The following is a 14711-nucleotide window of genomic DNA, read 5'->3' on the forward strand; positions in this document are numbered from 1 at the left end:
CTCAACTACCTAAACATAAAATAAATTCTGAGATATGCTATAAACATAAGACTTCCACACTTCCCTTAAGAAAGTCACTATAAAGCTCAGATACAACTTTAGCTGGAACTGTAAATTAGTAACATAAGTTCTTTTCAGGATTTCAGATAGAAACAATAGTGTTCTTCTCCCAGGTTCTGGCATAAAGTAATGTAGAAAGTTTTGTTTTAACTGTATAATTCTGTAGGTATATTTTTCCCAGTTGTATTTCCAACTTTGCCTGCCAAGTCTCCTAAAATATTTGACAAGATATTTTCCTCTGCGTTCTGGCTCATTCAGAGGTTATACGTCCCTCTGACATTTTGAGATTTTTCTTGTCCCAAAAAATTGGCATTGACATCAAGAAAAGAAATTACCTTGATTTCACTATAATAAGCTTCAGTCACATTTTTAAGAACAAAATAAATCACATTACTTGATTAAATTCTGTCTGCCTTGCAGCTTTATTCTCTTTTCAAAATAAATACCAAATTACATCTTACAGATACATATTTATATTATTCTTAGTGTTTCAGTACCATTCAGATTATCCATCTTTAGATAGTTTACAAGTCAAATCATGCAAATAAAAACAATCTCAAATTTAAAGAAACAACACTGCTGATCACAGAGGAAAAACACAGTTCTTAATTTCAAAATTTCCTGTCAGAAAAATTATTTCAGCTTTCCAAAAGCTAAGACAAAACTAAACAAACCAGATTTTAGATTAGCCTACATGCTACTAACATACAGAAGAATTGATACCTATATCTGTATTGCCAGGGAAATGATGCCATATGTATATCTTAACACAAATGACCCAATGATATAACTGTGTCACAATGCAATCTGCTGCAAATTAACACAAGCCTAATATTCTCATTCTTTGCCCAACAGCATCATGACACACCTGCCATCATTATGATACCATTAAGGCTTCTCCTGGATGCATGTTATGAATCATTTCTTATGCTATACAGTATCATTCCATTTTCCTCACCCACCAGAAGTAGTCAGTTTGGACAAAAAATGTACAGGTATTCTTTATTATTATTATTTAGCAGAGCAGTGATTAACAACCTTTGGATGACCACACATTTGTTTTTGGTGAAGGCAGACTGTATGAGAGGCTACAAAAGAAGGTGCATGTATAATAAGGCCAGCCCTGAGGGCACCTTTTCCCTGGTTTAAATGGGAGATGTTTCTGCACTAACTGTTTTAACTGATTTTAAGGGTTGCATTGCATTTTCCAGTCATACAAGAAGACTGAAAATATATATTCAAATCTTACAGGAATGAGCCCAAGCATTGCCATATAGCAGACTATTACAAAAGTTATGTTTACTAAAGAATGAGAGAGCAAAAGAACCTTGGTTAGGGAGCGATGGAACAATAGAAATCAAAACTGTTTGAAGATCACATTAAAACCATAGTGATAAAGTAATAATAGCAGTAGGTGAGACAGGAAGGTCCACTCTGTACACTTACAGAGTCAATTGTCCTTTGGCTCTTCTTCAACCAGAAGAAGTCTCCATTAGAGATCATGAAGCATTTTTATAATGTAGTTAGACTTCCTGCTGCATGCACTGGTTTCCATATACCCCCTATGTCAGGGGAGGACAAGATGTGCTCTAAAGCCAACACAAAATTTGGCAGCAAAATTATCCATTTTCAGCAGCATAATTTTGCAGGATTGCTTTTCTCAAAAATATGAATCTAAACTGCTGTTCAGTGTCATTCAATAATATGTCTTCTCACTAAACTGGATAATTGCCATACAATGTTCACATAATTAACATATAATAAAGAGTCAGATCATTTGGCTTGTTTTAATTGTGCTTTCTTTAAAACTGTTTAAGTTCTCTTTCATCACAGGGGTTAGACAAGCCCCCCCAAATGCTTCATTAGAAGCACTGGAAAGCCTGGAAATCAACCAAGCAAGCAAGCAAAATGAAAATTATTTCAAAGCTTCAGAGTATGTGCCGAGAATTACTAAAATGGTATCGTACCAAAAATATCTTTACACTGTGAAATACTAGACAATTATGTTTCAAAACATTTGCTGTCTGGGGAATTTCTCCCACAGGATAGCAAAAAGTGCAATTTATAAATATGTCTCTCCTGAGCATATAATTTCACCAAAGAATCATTCTGACCCTTTCCCCCGATTACTAATAAAATAAAACTTACACATTTCTATGCCTGAATAAACAGGCGTTACTAATATTGTAATCCAATTCTGTGTTTAGTCCTTTTGTGCTCACTGGCTCTATGCAAAGTGCACTTGCCTTCCATCTTGGGTTTACCAACTCATCCATCAATTCTGTCCCTATAGCAGTGGGCACAGCAGAATGTGTTTTGTATATTTTTGCACAGTGAAAATAGCTATTTAGACTATTATCTTTCTCTGCAATTCTTCTTCCAGTTTCAGCAATTTTAACCGCTCAGCTGGAGGAGTTGCAAAGTAGGTTTTCTGTTCTTCTGAGTATTTATCTTTCACTTCAATAATATCCCGAAAGCTCCAGTCCTGCCAGTGGAAATTGAATTTCTCCAGCAGTTCTATTCTTTTTTCTTCTGTTGGCACACAATCATTAGGGCTTTTCTGCAACAAGAAGGGTACCTTAATATCTGGGAAAAGCAGAAGAGCCCGGATTGCAAACCAACCTCCATAAATCGGGTGAATACAAACACCATAGATCTTCTGAAATGAAAGAAAACAGATTTAAGACATATGTTTAAAGAAAACCAATGCTCAAATCCTACGCAGAAAAAAGACAAATGTTGACTCAGTACATGCCTTATGCCAAAATAATAAACTACATTAAATAGATATATGACTCCAATTTTATTATTTTCAGAAGATAACTGTGGAACTTTAGTAACAGGATTTGACCTGGAGTTTTCTACTGCAATCATATTTCAAACCCTCATGCCTATAGAAACTTTCCTTTCAGTTACTTTAAGAAATATTTTGAACAAAGTTGAAAATTAGTTGTGAGAGGTATTAATTTTCATAATTTTTACGCATTCTTTTTGTCCCATTATTACATACAGTGTGGGGGAAATTATTTGATCCCCTGCTGATTTTGTATATTTGCCCACTGACAAAGAAATGATCAGTCTATAATTTTGATGGTAGGTTTTAGGGTAACAGTGAGACAGAACAACAACAAAAAATCCAGAAAAATGCATTTCCCTGAGGACACAGATAAACCTCCAAATGACCTCAATGACTCTCTAAAAAAAGGCAAATGCCCAGCTGTCTGCAAGGAATATAAATCCTTCCATTCCTCACCATCAAGTCAGAGATGAAGCAGCTTCTTGGATGAGTAGCGAAAAGAGTCTTCAAAGAAAAACAACAAAGTCCAGTTGCCTCCTGAAAAGCACCTTTGGGACAACCATGACCTGGGTGACTGAGAATCCCCATAGACATAGACAAACATATTGTACTAAAGAAAAGCAATTGTATTACACTGATCTCCAATTTCATAACCTGTCCAAGGGAAGGAAGCAAATAGTCTTGCACATACCCATGGAACTGGGTATGTAGATACAAGATATAAGATGCAAGCTTGATAATAATACAAGTGGAATGGAAGAGGAAATCAGGTACAGTGCACAATCTGCAAAATATACTTGATCCTCCTGAATTGATAAAATCAGGAATGACCCATCAGTTCTCAAAGAAAAAAACCTTCCCTGCTGTTCCCAGTCTGCTTACTTTTTCTCCCCAGGAATCTTGATGTACATCTTTTCTCTGATACAGGTATGCAGCACCAGCCACATGTGCTGCTGTCTGGGCCAGGAATTTGGGCTTCCGGTTGGGCAGGATCTCATAATCATACATGATATCCATATTCTGGTCAGCAAGATTCTGGAAAGAAGAGTTTTCATTACAAGTGAACCTGCAATGTAAAGGAATAGTGGCTGCAGGTATGTTAGAAATGTAAGAACCATCTCTACAAACTTCTGCCTTGTCTAATGACACGAAATGGTGATGAGGAAGGTACAACGTCTTACAATGGCAAGATCTGAAGTACGTGGCATTGTATTCTCTCAGGTATCATTGATTTTAATCTTGGGATTCTACAAATTATTTCATCAATCCCTTTAAGAAATTCATAGGTCTTCTCATGTGTAGAAGAAGCAAGGCCTTCAATAAGTGGTTTATAAACAGTGCTAAAGTAAAAAAAAAAGTCTCCACTCAAAGATTTCGTTATTTTTTGTTTGCATACATATTAAACTGAGGCAGCTGAATGATATCAATTTGAATTTTAACATTCTAAATACCGGAAAGTGGAGAAACAAGAAAAACTACTCTGAAGGGTCAAATTTATTGGTAATTACCTTTGCATAGCACTAACTTAACTATAGCCAAGCAATATAAGCACCCTATCACAAAGTCCATTTGGGTGGTTATAATAGGGAGATTGGAGCAAAGCAAAGAAAAGCAAAGAAAATTATCCTATGCCAGAAACTTAACAGCCATAATTGCCTCTGTGTATAGAAGCAACCACTCAGCAGGTGTGTGTATAATGGAAAGATGTGTTGTTGTGTTTGCACACCTGTCAAGCCATTTTCAAATTGGAAGAAAAGCCACAAAAAGTGAAATGTCCCATGTTTTATTTATTATAAATACATACATACATACATACATACATACATACATACATACATACATACATACATACTAAATTTATTGGCTGCTCACCTCACCTCAGGGTAACTCTGGATAGCTTACAATCATATGCTTTTCCTTATAAAAGAATCAAATCTATAAACTCCACAAAGTGTTTCTCTCAATTGCATCAGCATATTGTGAGTTTGGTGCAAAGATAATAACTAAAACAAATGTCTGAGGTAACTATTTGCTCCACAAACAATTTCCTAAGAAAGTGTTATATTTGCGCAGAAAGATAATTTTCTATATTTCTCTCTCTTATTATATGGAAAAGCATGTTTAAGTTGTTACATGTTGAAAACAACATGTTGTTTTTAAGAAGGATGTTTGTTTGTGTCTGCTTGCAGATATAAATAACATTTACCTTTGTACTAGTTTTTTCCCCATCAAAATTTCAAATATTTAGAAAAATTATCCTACATCTTTAGCCCAAAGTGAATTAAATTATCTCTGTGTAATATCATCACACTGTTCCCTAATCCCAATAAAATTAGAAACATAACTATGACTTCCAGAAATTAAAATACAATCAGAACTATGAAAGATATGCAGTCTCTTTTATTTAGGTTGTTAATGATAAAAATGAAGATGTGTGCTTCCCTATAATGCAGTGATCTAACTCAGTGTTTGTTTTAACTTTGGCAACTTTAAGATGTGTGGACTTCAACTCCCAGAATTACCCAGCCAACTAATCTAATGGAATTACCATATCCGTTAGTTATTTTCATGGATATACCAGAGCTATCATATCTGAACTGCAAAATTCCAGCTTACAAAGCGATGGCAGCAAAGAGATACAGAAAAGCCTGATTCTTTGTTGTCATTCTAGCCTATATTGGATTCTTGGGCCTGATAAGTGCTTTGTGGTCTGTATAATGCCAACTATATATTGTTTGCTTTTGCCATGTGGTATTCTACTCTTATTCATTCCCATAGCAACAATCTCATGCTGCCTTTCAGGCTGATGCCTCCAGATATATTGGGATAGAATTCCCTTAATCTCTGGCCAGGACACCCAGATTGTAGAAGTCTATTGTAAAGACTAGCCAATAAGACTTCCATTTCTATACAGAACAAATATTGTAAAATGCTTCAAGGTCCTTTGCTGATTAATTCTATTCATCTACCTACTTTACTTCCTCAACTCACTCTACAATATGACTTTTTTTATTAGACCACACCTAATAGGAACAATTAAACAGCTAAATAAAAGACAAGAGATGAAGTTTCAGAGCTAAATAGCAAATTAAAAATAAATTACTGTATTTCACTGGTATATACAGAGTGTTTTTAAAAATTCAAACGTAATACTGTTAACCTTTTACAAAAAAACCCAACTTGCCACTAAAACTGGCCTTCTGTAGAATGAGTGGAAAGCAGGAAAAGAAATACCGATTTATTTTTTAAAAAGAAACAAAGGATCTGCTAACCTAATTCTAGCTTGCCTAGATTTATGGAAAGCATTACAGTACTAAAACTAGCTTATTAAACTAAGAGAAAGGAATGTTCCCCAAGAAAAATCAGGTAAGCTCTGCTTTATTAACTCTTAAAACTATCAACAAGTATATATAGCATAACTGGCAAGCTAGCGTAATATTGTATTAAAGAAAAAGTTAATATGTACGGATAAGAATTGAATTTATTAGATTTATATTACTACTCATCCAGCAGCTCCAAGTGGCATATATCATGCTTTCTGTCTCTACCTTTTTTCATAGTAACCCCAAATGAGGTAGAGAGGGCTGAGAAAAGTGAGTGACCCAAAATCACCTAGCGAGAATTCTGTGGTTAAGGATGGAAACCTTTCACCTAGGTTCCCTGCTCTACATCGACATACTAGCTCTCAGAAGAGTTCACAGTAAGGGCTGGCTTAGATATGGATACAACGCATAAATATGTTCATTGGTATTAGCAATATTGGCTAAATGAGGATTTAGACATATTAGCTGAGATTGCAGAACATACAAAACTATGGTATTCTTGGTCACAGTTTCATGAATAAACTACAATTGTTCGGGTTAACACATAATGCTAAGTCATGCACTAGAAATCAGCCACAGACCTCCTGTAGGAGTGGAATAGAACAAAAGTCCATAAGCTTGCTTTTGTTACTTATCAGAGCAGGACATCCTCGTCTGGATCAGAAAAGGCATTGCCAAACCATGCCAGCACTGTGTTTATATGCCAAAACCACGGGTTTGCCTTTGAATAAATGCAAATAATAGGCCTTAGTTGTGTGCATGGGTGTAATGGCTATCTACTGTTAGAAACAGGATACTGCAGAGGTCCCCAATCTTTTGGGCACCAGGGACCGGTTCCATGGAGAGAGGTTTTTCTGCAGACCAGAGGGGGCATGGTTTTGTATGCTGCCTGCATACCGCAGGTGGAGCTTTGCTTGTTTGTGCAGACCAGTTGTCCTGCAAACTGCGGCCCGGTACTGGATACTGGATTGAGTCTTGCCATAATCAAGCAGGACTGTTTTTGTATTTGTAATGGAGAAGAGACAAAAGGGAGGAATAGATGAGTCTTACCTTCCTAACCAGCGAGAGATGATAAGAAATGCATTGATCCACTGGATCGTGAATCTTCTTCAGTAGTTGTTTCTTCAGGAAGGGTTTGAATGCCTTATCAAACATAGCAGGAATGCTAAACACTACAAATGCCAGAGTATCGTCAGAATACTGCAAATGCCAAGTTGGAGAAAGGACCTCATTGTACCATCCTACCTTCAAGAGAGAGAGAAAAAAGCTATTAGAATAGGAAGGCTGGCCTCTTAAGAATGACTGGATGGCAAAGTCTGAATGCAGGAAGTTTCATTGTTGAAAAGAAAAAAAAAGTAGCAGTTACATTTTTTTTAACAATCAAAAGTTCCAGACCTCTTTACTCCATAATCTGGTTCTTTGGGATGTATTTTTTAAAAGACCAGATAAGCATACAGAAACTGAACAACAGCTGCATATTTTTCCTAAGATGCAGCTTTCCAAAATTTCAAAATCGATTATCTTTCAAAGCCTGAATAGAAACAGAAAGGGTAGAAACAGAGAAATGGGAAGCTGGTTTGCATATTTATCTGTTAGGCTAATACTAGAACTAGTTAACAGAATAAAAGTGCGTAGGAATTAAATAAAACAGTAATCATATCTCAACCTAATTAGCCAAGATAAGCTTTTAACAGGATCGTCAGTGTTCTTTCTGATGCATCTGTATTAATGAACCAAATAGTTTACTTTTTTAATATGGGAAATTATAACTTTAGGAAACATGAATTTAAACTAACTTCAAATTATAATTTTACAATGCAAACATCAATACAAAAAATGAAACTGTAGCTATTTAAATTTTAATTTTGAATACTAATTGATTTGTTTGAAAACTGGAATTAATTTAGGGTTTACAACCTCTGATGTGAGTTAATGACATAGCATATTTGCTCCTTGTGATGTCATAAGGGATGTGAACAGAAGTAAGCAAGAAGCTTGGGGCCTCCATTGAACTATGTGTTTCATATCCAAAGATGAATTAAAAGATAAACAAAGCACTTGGGGTCATAAGCAGGAGATTACCAGACACGTTTTGAAAGTGCTACTTGAAGGCAGGTACTAGTGATCTAAATCAGACTGCAATCTGATGCTTATTTACTCAGATAAATATGATTGCAATTTTGAGTGCATTTTGGCATAAAACTTTAAAAGTAGGTGCTTGTATTCTACTAAACAAAACTCCCCTTTTAAAAAAAGTAGTATGAAGTCTTTACTGAGGATGAAGCAATATGTTCCAATAATATCTGATTTGAACATAGCATATTGTAGCTTTGTTGGTGAGAAACAAATTGGGAAAAGAAGACGGTAAAGATTCTGCGTGCTTCATAGTCACACAGACATTTTTTGTTGTAAAAATTCTTATTACCTGCAACTTATTTCTACGTGACTGGGTTTAGTCACATGGTTCTAACATATACCTAATTTGACTCCAAGTCATAGTATATAGCAGAGGTGCCGCGACGTATCACAACTTTTTTTTGCCATTGCCGGCAATGGGGTGGGTGCAATTTCACTATGATGCATCAGGCCTGCGGGCCAGCAGTTTGACACCCATGGTATATATAGTATATCATTCAAACACAGAAAAGAGGGCTAATTGGATAACCCATGAATAGGGAGATCTCTACTCAGTGATAGCATCTTGCTTTTGTTCTCCCTTCACTCTCTAAATGAGGATTAAATTATTTGAAGATCTTTGTACCACTGTGAGTACAAGCCTATGTTTAAATTGTGCTGTCCTTTCAACTCTAGGATGAAACACCTATCCTGGTAGCTGTTGAAACTTTGCCAATACAGGCAATTTTATTCAAGCAAAAGGTCAGATATGCTGACATCAGACGGGCCAAATTCACATAAAACTTGAAACTGGAATGTGGTTGGCTAATTTGTGGTTAAATGTTTGTGTGTTGTTGTTCGTCCATCGATTTCGATGAAGACTTTGACATCTTATGGATTATGGACCATCAACGGTGTGTCCGTAGATGGCTGATAAGACCGATGTTAGCACGGAATGTTCTGCCACATACTGAACAGAGAAATGTGGACACTATTGCTTCAGCATTTGCAGCTCTGGCTTTACGGAGTGCTCGCTTCTCTTGTGCCAAGATTGTCCTTCTGTGTTCATATGTCTGGCAACCCTAGTAAACCAGGGTACGCCATGTCGGTCAATCATGCGCCAAAAATTCCCAAGAGATGGTGTCGATATCCAGGGACTTGAGAGATGCTTTCAGCGTGTCTTTGTATCGCTTCTTTTGTCACCCGTGCGATCGCTTTCCTTGAGACAGCTCACCATAGAAGAGCTGTTTAGGGATGCGATGGTCTGGCATCCTTACAACGTGGCCTGCCCAGCGCATCTGGGCTTTCATCAACAGAGTATAAACTGATGACAGGCCTGCTCTGGAGAGGACATCTGTATCTGGTATCTTATCCTGCCGGTATGATTGACTAGTTGGCTAGTTTATAATTGAGTGTAAATTAATTAACCATGGATAAGCATGTTAGATAAGCACACAGCAAACTATAAACTGGCTACATGGGCTGGAGTTGACATAACACATTCGGCTAGTCTGTGTTCAGTAAATCATAACAGTAGTCCTCGACTTACAAGCACAATTGGGACCAGAATTCCTGTCATAAGTCATCATGGTTGTAAATCAAGTTGGACCTGATGTTATAACAATTTTAACAACAGTTCTTAAGCAAATCACAGTCATTGAGCAAATTACAGAATCAAGTGACTTCAGCTTCCTCAGACAGCATTTTTTGCTGGAAGTTGGCAAAAAAGATTGCAAATCATGATCATGTGACAACAGGATGCTGCAATTAGTCATAAATGCAAGCCAGCTGCCAAGCACCAGAACTGTGTTCAAGTGACCATGGGGGTGGTGCATTGGTCATAATGACTTGCTCATTCCTTCTTCCTGTGTCTGCACTGCCAGAATATAAAATTTGGGCTAATTTTGATCCAACCATACCATCACATAAACTTTTGCCATGAAGCCCCCTTACTCAGCTGAATAGAGTTTTATTCCCTTTCCTTTTGTTTCATGTGCTTAAAACAACAACCTCAGTCTTAGAAAAAAGTCGTACGCTATTTGCATGACTTAGCTGCAAAATAGCAAATGACATTTTAGTCTGACAAGTTTTAGTCATCCAAGCCTATGCTATGGTACTATCTTATCATTTAATGCCATGCAACTGGGCAAAGTAAATTATTATTATGAAAATATTGCTCAAAATGGAAGATCTTGTACAAACATTATGACCAAGAGAATAGAGCAGATTGCTAATCTTTTTTTTCCAGAAACCATGTTCTATCATAGATTCCTTGCATTAGGATTCCACAAACACTTGGACAGGGTTTTTCAGCTGAAGATATAAGGAAAAAGCTACTATACAGGTAGCTTAGGAAAGGGAAGGCCATCTTTGTTTTGGATAACCCTCTCATTTTCCCCCAGGCCTTGCAATCAATGGAAGCTATACTTTGAGTAAACCTTCAAAGCAGCTAGCAGTGTTTCCCAGAGTGGGGGGATAGAATGGCATAATTCACATTTGCCACGCCTTAGTTTCCCTGCCGATGGTTTATTCACTAAACCTCACTTGCCTAAGTGTTTGTATAACACATTAAGTCATAAACTCTGATTCTGACACATTAAGTCATAAACTCTGATTCTGCAGTATGATTCACATAACATGCTGGAGCAAAGTGTGCTACTGCTAGCCAAACACGTATGTTTTTGCTTTCCAGGATCACAGATGGACACATGGAATGTTACAAATATTATTATCACAATTCGGCTTAGAGTGAAAGGGTAAGTTCCTTTCTGTGATTATACTACACATTTACTATACATTAATCACTTGTTGATAAACATCTATTGTGCAACTAGATCTTGGGGAAGCAATCTTCTTTTCCTTGTCTGCCCTGTAAGAAAAAAACAAAATTTTCTGAGTGGGTGGAGGCTCATCCCTCCAGTGTAGTTCAAGAGAATAGTATCAGGAGAAAAGGGCATAATGAAGCCGTCTCCTTTTTTGTTTTAGCTAAAGAAATGGAGAGATGAAAGCTTTCCAGAATAAATGTTTTGATGCTAATTTTCAGTGGCATGGCTTATAGAAACTCTGGAAATCACTATCTGAATGCTAGAGGCTGCATAAACCCAAGGCTGTCGAGCTCTGATCAAGCACTAGGAGCTATAGTACCTATTGCTATCACTGAACTAAATGTTAGTCACTGCTTTGTCTTTCTTGACTGTCTAATAGGTGCTGAGGTGAGGTTACTGTGTGCAATATGTACGGACTACGGTTCAAGCTGAAACCCTGACCATTATGATTCCAGCTATTCCTCACTGGGGTTGCCATCCTTTTTGACCCATCAGGACTCCTGCACATTTGCAAAGTCCTCCACAATCAATTACAATTAAAAAAAGGAGGGCAAGCCTATTAATGGGTGCTGGTTCTACAAACTGATCTTTGAAACTGTTCAATAAAAACTTGGATTTAGCAACTGATCATTGTCAGTCTGTGTTAGTTGATGGGATCCTACCTACCATCATATAGTTTTAATGTATGCAACTCTTGAACTCTAAATGGAAGCTCAAAAGACTTCCTATTACAAGGACTCAACTCAGCACTTGAGATGAGAAAAAGGATGCTAATTCCTATTACTACTTCTGTGATGGACCATGCAATCTGGTACCAGAGAAAAACCATAAAGATATATTCTGCTGAGGCAAGAACTGGTACGCCCAAGAAACCAAGGAGAGTAAGCATGCATTTGAATAAAGAAAAATTGTAAGAGATTATTCAAATGATGCAAGAAGTCAAGGTTGGGTTTATAAATTGCACTAATTCATAATATAATTTATTTATTTTTGACTGAACATGTCACATTAAGTTTGCAAATCACAGATTTGGAAGTTATGTGAATCTAGCTATTGTGTCTTATTTAACAAACCACAAGATACACTGTGAACTGACAATGAACAACAGATGAGTGTTAAGTGTTCTCTTGTTTAATGACAAATCACCACTTTATACAATCATAGTTTAGCATCTACATTTGGACCTATGCCACGATATGCCCATTTTGTATTTTCCTTTCTACAACCTTCCTCCATCATAAGTGCAGGAAGGACCTGCCTTTTTTTTTTAACCTCTGCCTTTTTTGCCTCTAAAATAATTACATATTTCTGCCCAGGTATGACTTCATTCAGATTTGTTACCTTTGACTTTTATTCGTTCTATATTCAAGCTTGCATTGCCTGTTTCTTTCCTAGTGTACCATTCAATAAAAATATTAGCATTGGCTCCTAGAAGAGTAGTATGCTTCTTTTAATTGCAATCTAGTCCTCCCTTACGCTACCCTTGATGAACCTGAATTCAGAGATGCCAGGCCTCTATGTGCATCGTTTAATTCAGGAACCCTTGGTTCAGTTAACTAGGAGTTAATGTGTTGCATATTTTTATGACTAGCTCATGATTCAGTGAGAAACCAGCTTCTGTAAAAGAATTTAAACCTGTTTACAGGGAGCACTACTGCCTCGCATTTTGATGACCTCATTAAAAAAAAACATTGTTATATAAAACACTATGACTGTGTGTATAGTTGATGTTCTGTACATTAATAGAATAAAGCCTAGTCATGTAGGATTTCTATACCCCATGCCCTAGCATTTGCACTGGTATTTATTGTTTTGGTTTGGCTAAGTCAAACTGTAATATAATTACTTCATATTATCACTGGCTGGCAACTTTGTTGCAAGACAATAGGGTTGCCTTGCTGATTTTAAAACAGAAATTCTACAGAACTGGCATCACATTCCTATTGTTTGCACTATTTTAAAAATGGCATTTGACACAATTTATTTATCTGACATGTTGGATACCCTAAATAATTTGGTGAAGAATTTCTCATATTTGGTAGCTTATAATCAACTTGATTGGAAAAATATCTATTTGACTTGTTAGAAAAATACAAATAAAATACTTCCCTTTTAAACCAGAAATAGGAATATCTCTAAGTCTTTCAGCTCTTCAAATGTTAGAAGAAACAACTAGAAACAGCAATTTACTGTGCCGAGATTACTGTATATACAATTTTCTTTTGACTGCCCAAATTATTCAATTAATAGCAATAGCACTTAGACATATAATACTGCTCCATAGTGCTTTTTACAACACTCTTTGGGCAGTTTACAATGTCAGCATATTGCCCCCAATAATTTGGCTCCTCATTTTAGTAACCTTGGCAGGATGGAAGGCTGAGTCAATCTTGAGTCCTGTCAGGATTGAACTCCAGACTGTGGGCAGAGTTAGCCTGCAATACTGCATTCTAACCACTGCACTATTGGTTACAGGTGGGACCTGCATCTATGCAAATGATTTACCTCCTCAGCATAAATGTTTAACTTGCAAGACAATGCTACTTGATATTCATTTCCATATAAGCTATTATTGGCTGTATCTCCTATTTTATACCTATCAATTGTACTTCCTTTTAATGCCACAAGTTTGATAGTACTTCAGAAAGTTATTCTGAAAGCACCTTCCCCAAATGCTTTTGGAAGCCAGATTCACTTAACAACCATGTTACTAACTTAACAACTGCAGTGATTCACTTAACAACTGTGGCAAGAAAGGTCATAAAATGGGGGGAAATCACTTAACTGTCTCCCTTAGTAATTGAAATTTTGGGCTCAATTGTGGTTGGAGTTTGAGGACTACCTGTAACTCACCTAAAAACTGCAAAATTATGCTGCAGCAAAACGTTCGGATGCCTCATATATTGTTTCCACGAATATTAAAAGATTGCCTGTCAATTATATCACATGTGAATTCCAATATGTGTAATTAAAATATGTCCAATGCATAGGAAAGTCCAAAAAAATAGTAAATCAGTAATCGCCTTCCTCTCTCTCTTTCACACACACACACACACACAGCGACAGTTATTCTTTAATATTATAAGCACTGCATGACGTCAAGGAAACTCTAAATACTATAGTTGGAGAGCGGTATTGATCTACAAAAAAAATTGGTCTACTCTACAAGCAAAAACAATCAGAAGTCTGGTAGCACCTTTTCCGACTAATACATATTTTGTGAGCCACAACTTACGCCTTTCTGCCTGACAAGTGCAGCACAATAAAAAGTACATATATTCATCTCCCTCCTTAACGGAGCGCTCTTGCCCCTAACGTGCGCGCCGTACCTTAAACGGATAAATCTCAAAACCCAGATTTTCCAGGAGATCTCGGATCTTTCTCTCCAGATGGACCACATGTAACTCCATGGCGCTCGAGCGCTAGGTCCTATGGGAAATGTAGTTTTCGCGACGCACGAAAGCCTCTCGCCCACATACCCGGCGCGGCGAGAGGCGTAAAACGATCCGGGGGACGTGGCGGGGGGGGGGGGCGACTGCCGGCGATGCCCCTTCTGTCCTTCTTCCGAGTATCCCGCGAGTAGCTACGGCG

The 14711-nt window shown here is 37.1% G+C and overlaps 1 protein-coding gene across 1 annotated transcript; it reads right to left on the reverse strand.

Moving 5' to 3' along the window:
* Positions 1-528: 528 nt before the first annotated feature.
* On the reverse strand, positions 529-14558 carry MMACHC (metabolism of cobalamin associated C). Its single transcript, XM_015811321.1, has 4 exons — positions 14450-14558; positions 7231-7425; positions 3740-3892; positions 529-2719 (listed from the first exon to the last, which is right to left on the reverse strand). The coding sequence occupies exons 1-4, from the start codon at positions 14528-14530 to the stop codon at positions 2408-2410; spliced, it is 741 nt and encodes a 246-aa protein (XP_015666807.1). The 5' UTR covers positions 14531-14558; the 3' UTR covers positions 529-2407.
* Positions 14559-14711: the final 153 nt, after the last annotated feature.

This window comes from Protobothrops mucrosquamatus, unplaced genomic scaffold (assembly GCF_001527695.2).
Source record: "Protobothrops mucrosquamatus isolate PMUCROS unplaced genomic scaffold, P.Mucros_1.0 scaffold39, whole genome shotgun sequence".
NCBI classification, from domain to species: domain Eukaryota; kingdom Metazoa; phylum Chordata; class Lepidosauria; order Squamata; family Viperidae; genus Protobothrops; species Protobothrops mucrosquamatus.

Excerpts from the sequence above, each read along its gene's own strand:
- MMACHC (XM_015811321.1), bottom strand. The coding sequence starts at position 14,530 with ATGGAGTTACATGTGGTCCATCTGGAGAGAAAGATCCGAGATCTCCTG. Across the intron at positions 7,426-14,449 it reads TTGAGATTTATCCGTTTAAG|GTAGGATGGTACAATGAGGT; the intron begins GTACGGCGCGCA and ends TCTCTCTTGAAG. Across the intron at positions 3,893-7,230 it reads ATCTCTCGCTGGTTAGGAAG|AATCTTGCTGACCAGAATAT; the intron begins GTAAGACTCATC and ends TCTTCTTTCCAG.